The following is a 16,508-nucleotide window of genomic DNA, read 5'->3' on the forward strand; positions in this document are numbered from 1 at the left end:
GCCCCGCCGCTTTTCTATTTACTGTTGTGATCGTGATTGGAATTTCGAAAGACGGGCTTCGCTTCGACCTTTGCCAAAGTCTTTTTTCTCCTTGTTCGACCGAAGACGGGAGAAGGTGGCACGCTTTAATCGACTCGTAAACGTCCTTACTACGGAATGCGAGCTCTCGCGAACGTGCCTGCCGCGCCGAAAGAATTTCGCAGTCTCGATTCTTAAAGCTCGCCGATCGAGAACGTTCTTCACCGCGATCCAGTTGTTCGCTAAACGAAGAGGAAAATAGGAAAATCGGGAAAGCTCCGTTTCTTTCTTTTTCCGTGTTTGGCTTTCGCTTTCGGAGGTCATGGTAAGCAGATTTGCTCGCGGTGGACGGATAATTGCGTCTCAGGATCCAGCGGGAAGCCTTCGGTTTCTGCAAGGGTTGTTTGTTTTCGGCTCGGTCACTCGTAAAACAGGCGCGCGGCTGCATCGAATTTTATTTACGACCCGTCGTCTTACGGGGTAGACGGTACAATGAAATTTTGTTCGGAAGTCAAAAGCGGAATCTCCCAAGCAACCCGGTCTCCTGTCGACGGGCCTTCAAACCGTGTGCTCTACTTGAATAAATCAGCGAAGGCCTTAACCGGCCCTTAACCGGCCCTGAACCGTGGTACCGTTGGACCCTCGAGCCGGGTAATCGCCGAAACAATTGTAGAAACATTCTCCGAAACTACTGACCACCATAAATTATCGTTTACTCGTTATTGGAACGCCGTGGTGACGAAACGCACTCGCTCCGAAAATTTTACTTTGTCAGGTCAAAGAATTATTGTCGACACTCTCTGCTAGTTTTTACGTAAACTTCCTTCTTTTGATAGACGAATCTAGCAAATTGAATTAATTAAATACTTCGCTGCTTTTTGCTAATCATGTTAGTGTAACTTTAACCGCTCGTTAAAAATCTCGGCGTCGGTCATCTTTTCCTGAAATGCATAGGAAAATGAAATAAGAATTCTACTTTAGCTTATCGTTTAAACTCTCTCTCTCTCTTGAGAATCAGACTCGATATTCTGTTACAGTTATGTGATTTCTATTCCTAGAAGAAAAACAAGTCACTGTATATTTTCTATAACGGCCAAGTATCGATATAACATAGGAAAATTGTATTTCAGTTCCCAAAGGAAATTAATATTCAGTAAATTCTATCGATAATGTTAAACGATTCAAAAAGGGTTGTTTAATGTATCGAAACAATAATTTTCAAAGAGATATGCCGGGATCGCATAAATTAATGAAAGTATTGTTTGTTTCTGTTGTCGCAACATTCAAAGTCGTGATGGTAACGAATATTCAAATAAAAACCAGCGACTCGATTCGAACGATACCAAAGACGCGTGTTCCCTTGAATGACTTCGAGCCGAGCGAAACAATTCCCACTATTATTTGTTGCCCCTCTTGAATAAATTGGCCTAGCCATTCTCGCACGCAGGAATGATTTGTTCTTGTAGGGCGTTCAAGGCGAAATGACGAGTCGAGGGTAACAGACAAACATTGTCGAATGATTTTACCGGGAATTTGCTTTAGAACGCGGCGCGTTACCTACGAGCAGGCAGAACGGTACGAACGAGAGAGAGAGATAGAGACAGGGTTATTTGTCGCAGTCCCTTCTTCGCGGAAACTCTTACAATCTTCGTAAATGCCCAACCCTTTACACTCTCATTGTGTCCCAGCTTTTCACCTGTCCTCTTACGGTATTCAAATTTTTCGACATTGCCACCCCCGACATTTTACCATCTGGTCACCAACGGTACTTCACCATCCGCCGGCGCGGTTCCTCGTTTGTTTCGACAATAGTTCTTCGAACAATAATCTCCGTGGAAATCCCATGTAATTATTTTATTTCTCTTGCGATACTCGGAAATGAGACACACGCAATTGTGCTTAACTTGGAGAATTGGTTTAGCATTCAATTTTATTGATACAGATCGTTCAGAACAAATATTTTCGATTCTACCAAGTATGTACTTTCTATGTCCTTTCGAAGACTATGAACATTCATTTAATTGTTGTCTCGTTTTTCTGTGAACAGAGCTTCAAAATGCGAGGGAAGTGGGATATGGCGAGACCTCTCGTACAAAATCTGAGTCAGATACAGCAACAGCAGCAGCAACAACAACAGCAGCAGCAACAAACCATTGACGAAGAGCGACGTCAACCCCTCTACTTGGCCACAACCACGCCCGCTTGGGGTATCGCTGATAGAAGCATGGTGAGTAATCGTTTCAACCCCTCTCCGATCGAATCGCCGCTCGTTTTCTCTCCCTTTCTCGCCTACTCCCGACTTTATTCACCCCTCTCTTTCTCTCTCTCTCTCGCTCTCTCTCACTCTCTGTTTGCATCTCACCCTCGGGCCACCCTCGCGCTCTCGTTGTCTCCTCTTTTTTTCCTTTTGATCCCCATGTGCGCCGAAGTTTCGCCAGCCTCTCGTTCATCCCCTTCCGCCATCGACAAAATGTCGCGTTTCTGTTGGTTCAATGGACCCGTGCTACATCTCGATAGTCTTTTCCATCTCTAGAGTTGCGAGACACTGTTCTCTCTTCACCTGTTCTATTCGCCTACTCGTGAAATAAAGCATCAATTTCAAGATTTCAATTATTTTAATAAGTAGAGAATAATACATTGAAACTGTTTCCATCTTTTTTAAACCAGTGTACTTTCAAGATTTCAATTATTTTAATGAGTAAAGAATAATACATTGAAACTATTTCATCTTTTAAACCAGTGTAATTTCGAGGTTTCAATTATTTTCATAAGTAGAGAATAATACATCGAAACTGTTGCGTTTTTTGAATCAGTGTACTTTCAAGATTTTAATTATTTTAATAAGTAGAGAATAATATATTGAAACTGTTGCGTATTTTAAACCAGTGTACCTCTTAAAATTTCGCCTACTCCTTTAGTATCATAAAGGCAAAGTATCAGCAGTCTACTTTCAGTAACTATGCATACCGAATGATATCTTTTTTTTTGTTCAACTGTGGAAGAGCCGAAAAATCAATCATCTGACCGTGAATATGTTTTATTGCAGAAAGAGGAGACAATGGAAGATAAGAACAACGATTCAGGTGTGTCACCTGATCATTATACGAGCTCGACGGCGAACAGCAGCTTCTCGCCGAGTAGCATTACCTCGCAAGACTCAACCACGATGCAGTGCAACACGTTCGACTATTCCCCGCAGACTGTGTTCAAGAACTACGCCTCTCCGCCCGATCAGGCGATGGACGTTGTCTCTAGCACGGCAAAGTCATGCTCCGAAGATTTAATGTTGGAAGAGCACATCATGAAATGTCCTATCTGCGCGGTCATCACGACAACCAGGTAACTATCGATAAAGCACTAGAAAAATCGTTGTGGATGTAAAGAAAATCGCCAACATCGAGTAAAATGAGTAGTTCAAAGTTCAAGAATTCGTCGACAGAATTTTTTACAGTGATCACATCTCGTTAGGGTTCGCAATACCGGTATTCGGTATTTTTCTAAACGTTGTATAAGGAATTTTCAGGAAGGTACAAAAAACACACTTCCTTTCTTTGCCATATTTATTAGTTTTTATAGAAAAAGTAATAAACTATAAAAATATAAACAATTCTGTTAAGTATTAGGTTGTCCCAAAAGTTCCTTCCGGAATGTGATCCCTTAATATTGCTAAATAAATATTAGGTTGTCCCAAAAGTTGGTTTTCGATGCATGCACATAATGCAAATTCATATTAAGAAGTACTAAAATATTAACATAAAGATTATCGTATTGTTTGTATTTATTTAGCGACATTAAAGGAACACATTCCGGAAGGAACTTTTGGGACAACCTAATACAAATATAAAATAAAGGAACAAATGTTATGATCAAATATTATTAATAAGAGCAGTAAAAAAAAAATGATGAACTAATTCCAATGTTGACTATCAAATTTATAGATGCTTTCGGCGTTACCGTTTCGATCAATTACTAATATAGCAATTTTGCAAAAAATTTTTCTTCCTTCTTGACGTTTCGGTTCCGTTTTGAACCTTAATCAAAGGTGGAAATTTGCTTCTAAACAAAAATATATATATAAATATAAATTTCAATGATGAGCACTGAATTTGTGATCATATTTGGTCTTGATACGTACTTGCTATAACAACTTTATAATGTAAAAATTAACTCACTTTGACTTTAGTATGTTTCAAACCAGCAACTGGCAAACATCAATTTTCAATGTTAATTTTTACATTATAAAGTTATTATAGCAAGTACGTATCAAGACCAAATATGACCACAAATTCAGTGCTTATCATTGAAATTTATATTTATATATATATATTTTCGTTTAGAAGCAAATTTCCACCTTTGATAAAGGTTCAAAACGGAACCGAAACGTCAGGAAAGAAGAAAAATTTTTTGCAAAATTGCTATATTAGTAATTGACCGAAACGGTAACGCCGAAAGCATCTATAAATTTGATAGTTAAAAAAAATGATGTATCGCAATCCCTCCACCTCGTACGTTTGTAATAATCGGACTTGTTTCTATTTTCAGATTGCAATTCAGCGAGCATCTGGCCATGCACTGCACGAACAAACGCGACGGGCCCGAATTTATGATGAAAGTGCTCGAGCAGCTGATGAAACCGGAACTACAGCAGCCGGGTACCAGTTCGTCCCCAACCCAGGGCAAACGTCCCGAGCATGAGCACGAGGAAACGGAAGAGCCGGGACTTCGCGTGCCCCGCGTGAACTCGCAGGGCAAAGTGAAATTACACCGGTGCAAACAATGTGGCCATGAGGCGACAACCAAGATGGAGTTCTGGGAGCATAGCCGCATCCACATTCCCATAGAGAAGAGGCTCATTTGCCCGAAGTGTCCGTTCGTCACCGAGTACAAGCACCACCTTGAGTATCATCTGAGGAATCATTTCGGTTCGAAGCCGTTCAAGTGCGACCTTTGCAGTTACACGTGCGTGAACAAGTCGATGCTGAACAGCCATCTTAAATCCCACTCGAACGTCTACCAGTACAGGTGCGCGGATTGCTCGTACGCGACCAAGTACTGCCATTCGTTGAAGCTCCATCTGCGAAAGTACACGCACCAGCCGGCGATGGTGTTGAACGCGGACGGTTCGCCAAATCCGTTGCCTATAATCGACGTCTACGGGACGCGACGAGGACCGAAACAAAAGCCGACCAAACCGAAGCAGCAGAAGCAGGAGTTCGGCCAGACAAGCACAGTGGCGACCAACACCATTTGGCAAGGTGTTTCTACATCGCCTATGGTAGACAACTTGCCCAACACTTCGATGAACGGTATAACTGGTATAATAAATACCATAAATACCACAACTAACGGTATGAACCCTATAAACGGGATGAGTGCCATTAACGCCATTAATGCTATAAGTTCGATGAATAGCATGAATCCAATCGGAGGTCTGAACGTAATAAACCCAATTGGAGGTATGAACGGTATAAAATCGATCGCAGGTCTGAACGGCATAAAACCGATCGGTGGTCTGAACGGTATAAATTCAATCGGAGGTCTGAACGGAGTCGTTACAAATCGTCAGATGATATCGTACCAGTATAACAAATTGTACTCGCAATTTCCTCCGGCTCAGTTCTCAACCTCCGCTGAGAATCAGCTCGGGCAACTGAAGCCCGCAGCGTTGGTGGACTACGCCAAGTCCACCGGCAACGAAGAGTTGCCTCAGAACCTAATTATCAAGTGCAAGGAGGTTTCAACAGCCAATGGGATGCTCTATTCGCCGTCAGAGCAGACCGAGGTGCTGAATTTAGAGGTGAAGACGGTCCCGCTGGATCTGAGCAAGTCTTCCATTTTCAGCCGAGCTCAGAACAAACCGGCGCCTGCAATCGCTGTCAGAGCCACGGGGACCAGTCGGCGCAAAGGCAAAGCAGTGAAGCTGGATCGTAGAATGATCGAAGAGGACACTGACGAGGAACAGCAGCTGAGATCACCCCAGCTAATGCAAACAGTGCAGCAGACGCGACAAGGGCCATCGAATTCTGAGCCGTCCTCTTCCAGCGGTCCAAGCTACAGCGGGTCTAGCTCCAACGGTGCAGGCTGCAGCGGTGCAAGTTTCAGCGGTGCAACTTCCAACGGTGCAACTTCCAACGGTGCATCTTTCAACGGTGCAACTTCCAACGGTGCAAGTTCTTCCGGTTCACGTTCGAGCGGTCCGAGCTCCAGCGGTGCAACGGAGAACGGCGACAACGATCCCGAAGACCCTACTGATTACTACTGCAAGTACTGCGAAATTGGGTTCGCAAATATCGTGATGTATACCGCCCACATGGAGTACCACGATCTCAGCGATCCCCACACCTGCAAAATGTGTGGCCTGAAGTGTCCTGAAAAAGTATCTTTTTTTATGCACATTGCCAGGTCTAAGCATACGTAGCCCAAATCGGATGGAACCTGGTCGTTCTGGAAGTTATAGAAGATCTGGGCGTGTTCCTCGAGAACGTTTCTACCTGTAGTACATCGTTTGCTCCTTCGAGGGACGTGAGTATTCTATTCTGCCTCGATCAGATCTAAAAATTTGTACACACTCGTACGTATTCATTTGTACTATGCAGATAGAGAAAGATATTTATATTTACATATACACACATAGATATATATATATTTTGATATATGTACATATAGATACTGTGATATAGACCCCGTTTAGACACGACGGAGACCGCGCGCGGATGGAAACCACGCGCAAGATCAACCGCGCAAGGCTAATTTACATTAGCCGCCTTCATATTGGTTCACAGCTGAGCGCGCGCTGACCAACAATCGAAAAGGCAGATCGCGCGGTTTCCGCCGTGTCTGAACGGGGTCGAGAGCTGTTGATGATACTCGGTGGAGGCGGGCTGGAACGAGAGTCGAAACGGCAGCTTTTAACAGGTCGCAGAGTCGAGCAAACTAAACTGTCATTTAATTGTTTCTCCATTGTTCTTCTATTATTTTTATATAGAATCTTTTCTATATGCATGGTAGAAAAAAAGGGAGTAGAGTATTGTCTTGCTCGGCTCCGGGGTCGGTTGATCAGATTTTTATTTTTTATCGAGGCAAGAGACTCTCGTTCCAGAACGCGGATTCTGATGTGATGCGCATTGATTGCGAGTTAGTCACGATGTACGGCGGTTTTTCTGACGAATGAGATAAAGGGGGACGCGACGACAGTCCAGAGAGATTGCTGATAGAGGATCGACGCGGAGAGTTCAGAAAATAAGACGTGCGTTTGATTCTAGTCAGAAGCATTGGAGTAGGGAGAGACGCTGTGTGGCGGCGATCTCGGTGTGTGTGCAATCAAACTAGAGCTGTGCAAAAAACACGGTGGTGCGATGAGATGTGTAACGAATGTGCTTAGCTGTCGCGTGTCCACGCGCGCTCCTCCTTTTCAAGCTGCATTTTGCTTGCAACTCTTTCCGATCTTAGCGGAACGTGAGCGGACAGAAGAGTCGGTCCCGAGAGCGGTTTTCAACGCGAAACTTCGAAAACGAATTCTTAGCTTTTTCACCCCAGTTGACGTTGTCGCCGGTCACTCGGTGCCTTTGTAGCTTTCCTAGATTTTTTAAGTTCACTCACTCCGGTAGCCCAAGCTATTCGGCACATTTCTCAGCCTCCTGACCCTTTCAGGAGTTTTTCGTTCTCATTTTTTTCTCTCTTTTCTTCTTTTATGTTTTATTATTTTGATTTGCACCCCCCCCCCCCATTCCCTCACTGACGAGAAGTGTACGGCGTTGGAAGTTCGTCGGTGATTTATCGATTCATTTTAAACATCTTACTTTGCTTCTTCTTATCCGTCGACCCGTTCGGCGTTCACCGCGATGTCTTATACCGCGTCTTTATTAGATCCCCACCTGTGGGATTTAGCTTGTAACGCGGCTATATTGTAATGCGGCTTGTATTGTAACGCGGCGATAGGCAGTTCCGATTTTTTACGAGGGATCGATCGATCCTTCAATATCGAGCTTCAAACTCGTGCTCGCGTCCACGAGAATTTCTGGAAAGAGAAAAAGAGAAAGAAAAAGAAAAAGTTATATATAAAAAAAAAAAACAGGAAAAGAAAATGTTGAAAAGACAAAGGAGAACAAAAAGAATGAAAATGTCAATTATTATATAAATAGTATATACTGAACGACTATATTTTTTGAATACGAGCGTTTCCATAATGCCGGAATCTCCTACGCGCAATAACGTGGAGCACCACGTATTCTATGTTCATTTTCTTGATTTTTTCGCACGCCGACAGCGAATGCGTTTCTTCGTTACCATTTCCACGGGCGAGTGGAAAAATCTGAGAGTTTCGTTTGTGTAACGTTCGGTCGATTGGTCAAAGTTTCGGCGCAATTGCCAATCATTCTTTGTCTTTTTTTGTATTTTTTGATTTTCGAAGGGAAAGGCATTTGTCACCATTTGTCACCATTTGCCTTCCACGATCGAGCAAATCGATCAAAATGTGGTTCTCCTAATTGTAGCATAGGATAGGATATAGTTTAGCTTTAGTAGTGTATCCATTACACATTCCTATTTGTATACTATATTTTAAGTATTTAGATAAAGATGTATGTAACTACAATCTTGCAAAATACAGAAATTATTTATCTAAGTACATACTTCCTCTTTCAACGTTCTTTCCTACCACTCGTTCCATCACAGATTAACTTCTTAACACTAACCGTACCGGTTACAAGATGCGTCGGACATACATATATATATATATATATATATATATATTGTTTTATAAAAATTACAAGATTGAATTTATTTAGATTTCTCACAATTTTTATAACAATACGTGATTAAATAGAGAAATTTATTAAATAATTCTTGATGGAAGCATCTTTATAATTTCAATAATTAAAAAATACAAAATATGAAACCGGTCGTGGTACGGTTAGTAATGTTCCGCCTCCTAGAAGTTAACCCCCACTTATTGAATTAAACAATTTCGAATATTAGAACTATATTATGAAAAATAAGATAAAAAATTAAAAAGAAAACGATTTTATTTGGTAGTCCTCCGCCTTTAATTTTTATTAATGTTCCCTATTGTGCCCTGTTGTGCTAATTGTAAGTTGCGGTAAGAATGTGCTAAAATGGGATTTTTGGGCGATCGCGGCCTAAATTGATCTTCTATCTAGCGTTTTGGACTACTGAGAAATCCCATTTTTTTATTGTCGAGAAATGAGAACGCGAATCTCCCGCACCCTTGCAATCCTGGAGAAAGGAGTCTACCCCCTTAATCGCGACTTTTGCATACTGTTGGTAGAGAGCGGAGGAAAAAATTAGGCGCCAGCTGTCGTGAGACATGTAGCAGGTAAGTCATAATTATATAATATTATTAATCGTTTCGCGATTCTGAAAGCGACTCTGAAGCACGAATCTGGAAAAATTGCCCGCTTTGCGTGGTGAATTGATGAAATTGTGTTCATATCGTTGTGCTGGAGAAACTAGCAGTTGTGCTGACTTGTGCTAGGCTAGCACAACTCAGAAATATGATTATATGCTGTTTGGATAACTGTTACTATCGTAAACATTAATTGCATGTCCAAAACTATTATTTACCATAACTCCTTTATTTATTATTTTTTTAAATAATACTTTAGCACAATCTTGGCACAACCTGGCACGATAGAATTAAAAAAAATCGAGTTTTTAAACATTTTTCGCCTTATTTTTTATATTATAGTTTTAATATTCGAGCACAATGTAGCACAAACTTAGCACAACTGTCAACACAACAACAATTGGGGGACTAACTGCTAGGACAAAAAAAAAAGAAAAAAAAATTATAGTAGTATCTGGTTATCGGCTATTAGGTAACAATGGTAAGAAATATCGAATTAGCGAACGTCGAGAGTGGACAGTCCAGGGAAAACCCCAGAGCACCTAAGGGTGCAGATGGCGAACACGCTGGCAACAAGGCGTCCTTAGGACTAGAGTTTACTTGAGCGATCACTCTTCCAGTGACGCTCGGAGTGTCAAGGTCATGCTTCTTAATAAATCGCACTGTTTGGCGGACAGCTTCACCGTCAGTAGCTGTTATCATTGAACGCCCACACCAGTTATCCTTTCTCCCATAACCAGTACCGCGTTATAACTAGTTGGGGCCTTGGGCAAAGTAGAATTTCCGGGCCCCCAATCCCAACTAAATAACTTTATGAGAAAAACGTAGAATTTGGATCTTTTGGATCTTGGTTTCTGTTCAGGGCCCCCTTTTGCTTGGGGCCCAAGTTGCCCATAGGGTAACACGCCACTGCCCATAACGTTCCATCTAGAGTCATTTCCTACAATAGCTTATTAATTATTAACCAATAATAGCATTCTTCTCATTTGTTTCGAAGAGTCGGAAAAAATGTTAAGAGATGCCGAGACGGAACTTTTAAAACGGGTATAAAAATGCATTATGAACAATGGTGGACGCGTAGAAGGATAATTCTTTTTCTTAAATGAAACATTGATATAAGCGCAAAAAAAAATAATGAAATTATTTAATTAATGAACAGAGCAATTTAATTGCTTTATTTATTTCGGCAACTTAAGAAGCTTAAGAAGACATAAGAAAATCGATCTTTGTTTACAGCGACTACAAACTAATTAGTCACTACTAATAACCAGATACTATCATATATACCATTACTTACTTAAGAAGTTACAAATTTATAATGTAATTCCTAATTTTCCTCCCCATAGTTTCATTTCAAAAAATTAATTTGACTTTGAAATTCCTCTCCCCACCATTCGGGACTTGTGATCAAATTTTATTCGTAACTTCAGTGCGTCACGAGATATTCCCGTTTTCAGATAAACGAGACACCCTGTACAGCTTCCCATTTCGAACGATTACTTTCTAAGAATCAAAATACAAGCGGAGAAAATCGTGCGACTGTCGTTACCGAGCGGCGCGATTGCATCGGTCGGTAATTAACTCTCGTTTGACGCTGGCACGCGTCGCGATTTCTTTTGTCGCTGGCAGATATAGAATTTCACCGAGAAAAGGTGGACTGTCCGTCAGCAAAGATGCTGAATTATTCTGCAGGCACTTCGGAATGGCAGTACACAACCAAGGAAGAAAAGGAAGTCGCGTGGGAGCCGGATCTGATCGGCCCTATTTTCAAGAACAGCGCTGTTGGATTGAGAGAGGTTAATTTTTTTTTCGCATCGAACATCCTCGTTTCGCTGACAACGTCCTACTGACGTGTTCGCACGATTTTGGTGTCAGGTGCTGTTCACCCATCAAAGCGACAAGTGCATCCGGAATCTGGCTACTTTCGTTCCTGATGAGCTGATCTACGAGACGGACATCTCCAGGAAGAACTTTCGGAAGATCAACGCGGTGTTGGCAATGATCGACGTCTCTCGGATCTTCGGCCTCTACGAGAAGTTCATGAGCGCCGAAAATGGCGGCAGCTACATGCTGATCGAGATGCTGAACATCATCATCGGCTGTATCATCGAGGAAGTCTACTACAGCGGGGGCGACGTTTTCAAGTTCTCCAGTGGGCACCACCCCTTCCTCCTTAGTTATTGTATAGTAAATTCTCCTTGTTGTTCGGGATCGTGGGCACGATCGGCGATGATTGATGTCGGCTCAGGTATATCGGTGCGAACACCACAACATTGACTCGAATGAATCGAATTTTCAAACGTCTTAATTTTCATTATTTTTTTATGCGACTTTCAGTAACTTGATTCTGGCATTTCTCTGATTAAAATGACACCAAACACGGTATAATTTCAACTGTATTTAGCGGTCTAATCTAATGGGACATTAAATAATTTCATGGGACATTCTTTGAACTGTGCTGGCGACACGGTTCGGCCACGCGATCCGTATTTCATTCTGTACTTCTCTGTGTCCGGCTCTCTACTGAAGTCTTGTTCGGCGCGGTCGGCGCAATATCTAGACGCAGTGATAAATCAAAAGTGGTGTCCGGGCACGATCGTTGTTCGTGCAAACCACGGCTTTTGAACAACGAAGGTGCATTTACTGTAAAATGAAAATTATTGCAGCCTAGTTATTACATAGTATGTTTTCTTCGAGCAGTAGAAGGTCTGATAGTGTTGTGGAGGATCGGCAAAAACGACTTCTACTCCAGCATGGTGAACCACGTGATCCTGTACGCGCAGAGGATCCAGACAGTCGTCGAGGCACTCAAGACCTTAATACCCGTGCCGAAGAGTACGTCTTTCGTCATCGCGTCATCTATCAACAATTATTTCCTACTGTTTCAAAGTCTGTGGTCACAGCAATACTAAGAGCCCGTTCAGACACGGCAGAAACCGCAGGAAATCAAATCCGCGCGATTTCCATCTTCGTACTGAGCTAGAACCAGCTAGAACTTTGCCCCTCTCCTGCATGTCCGCGTGGCAGTGTTGGGCAAAAATTTTATTTAAATACAATCGTATTTAAATACATTGTCTTTAAATTGTATTGAAATACAAATTTCGAATAACGAATAAACTATACAAACTTTGTATTCGTTATTCGAAGGTACGAATACAAAAATATCTTTTATGCGACTTTTATTTTATTTAAATAATCTTGTATTCGCCGAGAATGTATTCGATGAATAATAGTTACAAATTGTATTCGAAGTGGATGTATTCGTAGCTTCGAATACAATTTCTAACTATTATTCACCGAATACATTCTCGGCGAGTACAAAGTTATTTAAATAAAAGTCGAATAACGAATTCCAATTCCAATCGGTATTTAAATAATTTTAATGGTTGGTTAATGGTTTATTCGTTACTCCATATCGTAGTACAGAGATGGCGTTGTAGAGCCGAGGCGAAAATTATTTAAATACTGCCCAACTCTGCTGCGCGCGGTTACCGCCTCATCCTGAACGATTGTCAATTTTGACGCGGTTTATATCTTATTACGTTTCATGTTTAATTTGTATTTATTTTATAATATTTGTAATTTATATTTATGTTCAAAATCTTAAAAATTTTTGAGTTCCACTTTCTCAAGGGTTAAGGTTTTATAATTACTCTGTTTATATACATATAGAGAAGTCTTGTAAAATGAACCGACAATCATCGAGCTCAAACTTTCCACAGATTTGTTTTGTATTATTCGGAATAACTCTGGAGAATGCCGTAAAAGAAATTTTGGAACTCTTAGCTTCGTTGCCTCCGATGACCGCTAATACTGTTCTGTATAATATTTCGATAGTCGACATAGTAGTCTCCGCAGGCGAGATAATATTCTCCGTGATCGGCCACGATAAGGCCAGAGATTTCGTGATCGGTGGCTCGCCGGTGACGGACCTGAAATTCGCCAAAAGGATATGTCTTTCTGGTGATTTGATCCTGGCTTCGAGCGCGTGGGAACATTGCGCTCCTAACCAGTACGAGTACGTGATCAAGGACTCGAGTAACGTGAAGGTACCAACAATCTTGTTACTTTAATTATTGTGTTAGTGCAAAAGTTCGTGTCCGATTTCGTATTAACCATTTACATCGCAATAAATTACGACAAAGTGCGGGAGCTGTATTTAATATAATTAGTACACAAAATTGTTTGAAATAAGTAGCAGTCAACGAACTGTCCTTTGAAGTAAATTTCAAATGAAACACTTAAAATAGTAGAAAGTTGTTGGCAACAAGATTGAAGAATAATTTCGGTGCGTGAAAGTTTCAAATGCAACAAGAAATTCGGGCACGAAATTTTGCACTGAGCTGACATAATGTAAAAGACGCACCTCCACGATGATCACATTTGTATAATAGATCATCAGGGTGCTCGGTATACAGATGGGATCGATATCTACGACGATACGAAGGAAATCTTTTCACCAGAAAATGGCAACCTCGGATTCTTCGGGCGGGATCGATTATCCGAGCAAGGCCGCTTATTTGAGCAAGGCCGCTTATTTGAGCAAGGCCGATAGTGATGGGGATGCTTCTGCGGAGAACGATAGACCCGATAACAATGCGGAGGACAAATGGGATCAATTTTCATCCATCTCCGCCAGGTCTCGACATTCGACGGAGAGTAACGGTCGTTTGCAAGGTCTGTTTCCTCCTTCTAATCTTAGTCTGGTATTGTAGATTCCTTCGTTAACACGTTCCTTGCCGAGCCGTTTCTGCTCGACAATTGAGCAAACTTATGTGTTTTATTCTGTACAATACATTGTTTATAATGACACCCTTCTTTTGCTGGATGTATTGGGTTGGCAAGAGAGTAATTTCGGTATTTTGAGGTGAAAATAAACCCAATTTTGGCAAAATTTTAACACATTACCGATCGGTGATTATTGCATAATTTTGAAAAATCTAGCAACAGCAATTTTCATTGTGAACTAACAAGTCACCCTCAACAAAGTCATCTAATAGTTCGATTTATGATTGCAATGTGAAAGAAAATTTCTATGCTTTCTTTTGGTACAGCACAATTATTGAAAATCCTATTAATAGGCTTCCGATAGGTAAAGTGTTAAAGTTTTATGTGCGTGGAATTATGAAGCTATCAGAAAGACGGCAAAACATCGTCGAACAAAATGGAAAATATTTTACAGATTAAAGTTCATTGCTTGAATAGAAAAATTGGGTCTTATTTCATCTTAAAATACCGAAATTACTTTCTTGCCAACCCAATGTGTTCTACAGTGTTGAACTTGTTATAAAACATATGTTTTTGGCGTATATGTGTCACCATTTACCACCAGTGGTACACGCGGCCTGAATGGATACCATCGGTGGTACACGTAGCACGGAATGTGTTAACCTTGCACAGTAACCGGTTGAACGTTTCCAGCGGCGAGAGTCTCGATGATCGAAGCGCTAAAGCAACGCCTGGGCAAACATTTGGAGACGTACATGGCGAAGCCGGTGTTGACCCAGGTATTTATATATTTATTAATTTGTATTATTATCTATTAGATTAATTTCGGATCGGTACTTGTTACTTAACCTTCGTTCTGTGTGCTACGATTTTAACGTTAACCGTGTACAGGGGTGTACACCCCCGCTGAAAAGTATATGGACACTTATCGTTGAAATTTGTGTACTATACATATAGTTGATTGTTATCAGACGATATTTATTTTTCACAGAGCTGGGTAAAATAGAATTTGAAATATTTGGTGTGCAAATAAGTTATTTCTCCTTTTTCTCCAAATTCACATTTTATGTAATAAAATCTTGTCTGGTGACACCCAATCTTCGTGCCAATTTTTCTTGCGCCTTGGTCGGATTTTTGTTGAGCAATTCCTCTAACTCGTCTTCATCAATCTTTCTCGGTGCACCTGAAGCACCCGCTGCTTTTTGACAAATGTTCAAGCTAGTTTTGATGTCAATGGATGGTGGGCGCAGGTAGCACCAGCGTTGAACTTTTCTAGTTGTCCTGCTAGTGCTGGATTCGGTGGTGACATAATTAGAATTTGAATGTCCGCCCGCTCACAAAACTATCACCAAGCTAACACGATAAATCCTTTAGCAAGTTCTTGCTAAATTGTTCCTCGATATAATAACTGGGGGCTTGATAATTTATGTGGAACTTTAATTTATGTATATATGTATAATTAAATAATTAATATTAATTATATATATATGTATTTACAATATTTTATTTTATTTTAATTAGATGTATAATTAAACATTAATTATACAGTGTGGTCCACGCAACTTGCACACCTATATAACTTCCAAAGAATGCGTTGTACGAAAAAGTTTTGTGTACAGAAGTTGCATGGTCTGAAGGGGTACATTATTTAGTGTATTTATTTTTTTTTACGGGTGGAAGCGTTTCGGAGATTTGAAGATCGACTTTGTTTTTTTAAATGGAATACTATATTTTCTTATACCACAATATGGAAGAATGTCGAATTCTGAGTAAAAATCTATTGACCTTCATTAGCCCTAAACCTAATAATTAACGAGTAATTTCACTTTATTTACTGAAAACTCTTTACTCGTTAATTATTAGGTTTAAGGCTAATGAAGGTCAATACTTTTTTACTCAGAATTCGACATTCTTCCATATATTTTGGTATAAAAAATATAGTATTCTATTTAAATAAAAACAAATCGACCTTCAAATCTCCGAAACGCTTCCACCTGTAAAAAATATAAATACACTACATAATGTACCTCTTCAGACCATGCAACTTCTGTATACAAAACATTTTCGTGCAACGCATACTTTGGAAGTTATACAGGGTGTCCCAAAATTCGTGAAAATCCCGGAAAGGGGTGGTTCCTGAGACCATTTCAAGCGACATTTTCCTTTGCAAAAATGTTATCCGCGGCTTTGTTTAGGAGTTATTAATGAAAAACACGGACCAATCAGAGCGCGACGTAGACGCGAGTTGCCACAGTCGGCCCGGCGCGCCCAATGTCTATTCATGTCTATTGGCCGAGTATGGCAACTCGCGTCTAGGTCGCGCTCTGATTGGTCCGTGTTTTTCATTAATAACTCCTAAACAAAGCCGCGGATAACATTTTTGCAAAGGAAAATGTCG

General features: G+C 40.8%; 1 protein-coding gene across 1 annotated transcript; it reads left to right on the forward strand.

The window, feature by feature from the left end:
* Positions 1 to 3,092: 3,092 nt before the first annotated feature.
* Hb (hunchback) lies at positions 3,093 to 8,471 on the forward strand. The gene is made up of 2 exons (XM_076425308.1): positions 3,093 to 3,357; positions 4,561 to 8,471. Exons 1-2 carry the CDS (start codon positions 3,185 to 3,187, stop codon positions 6,434 to 6,436), a joined length of 2,049 nt encoding a protein of 682 aa, XP_076281423.1. The 5' UTR covers positions 3,093 to 3,184; the 3' UTR covers positions 6,437 to 8,471.
* Positions 8,472 to 16,508: the final 8,037 nt, after the last annotated feature.

This window comes from Lasioglossum baleicum, chromosome 6, assembly GCF_051020765.1.
Source record: "Lasioglossum baleicum chromosome 6, iyLasBale1, whole genome shotgun sequence".
NCBI classification, from domain to species: domain Eukaryota; kingdom Metazoa; phylum Arthropoda; class Insecta; order Hymenoptera; family Halictidae; genus Lasioglossum; species Lasioglossum baleicum.

Bases quoted from the DNA above. Each gene is read 5' to 3' on its own strand.
- Hb (XM_076425308.1), top strand. From the start codon at position 3,185: ATGCAGTGCAACACGTTCGACTATTCCCCGCAGACTGTGTTCAAGAAC. The intron at 3,358-4,560 runs GTAACTATCGAT...TTCTATTTTCAG, and splicing joins GCGGTCATCACGACAACCAG to ATTGCAATTCAGCGAGCATC.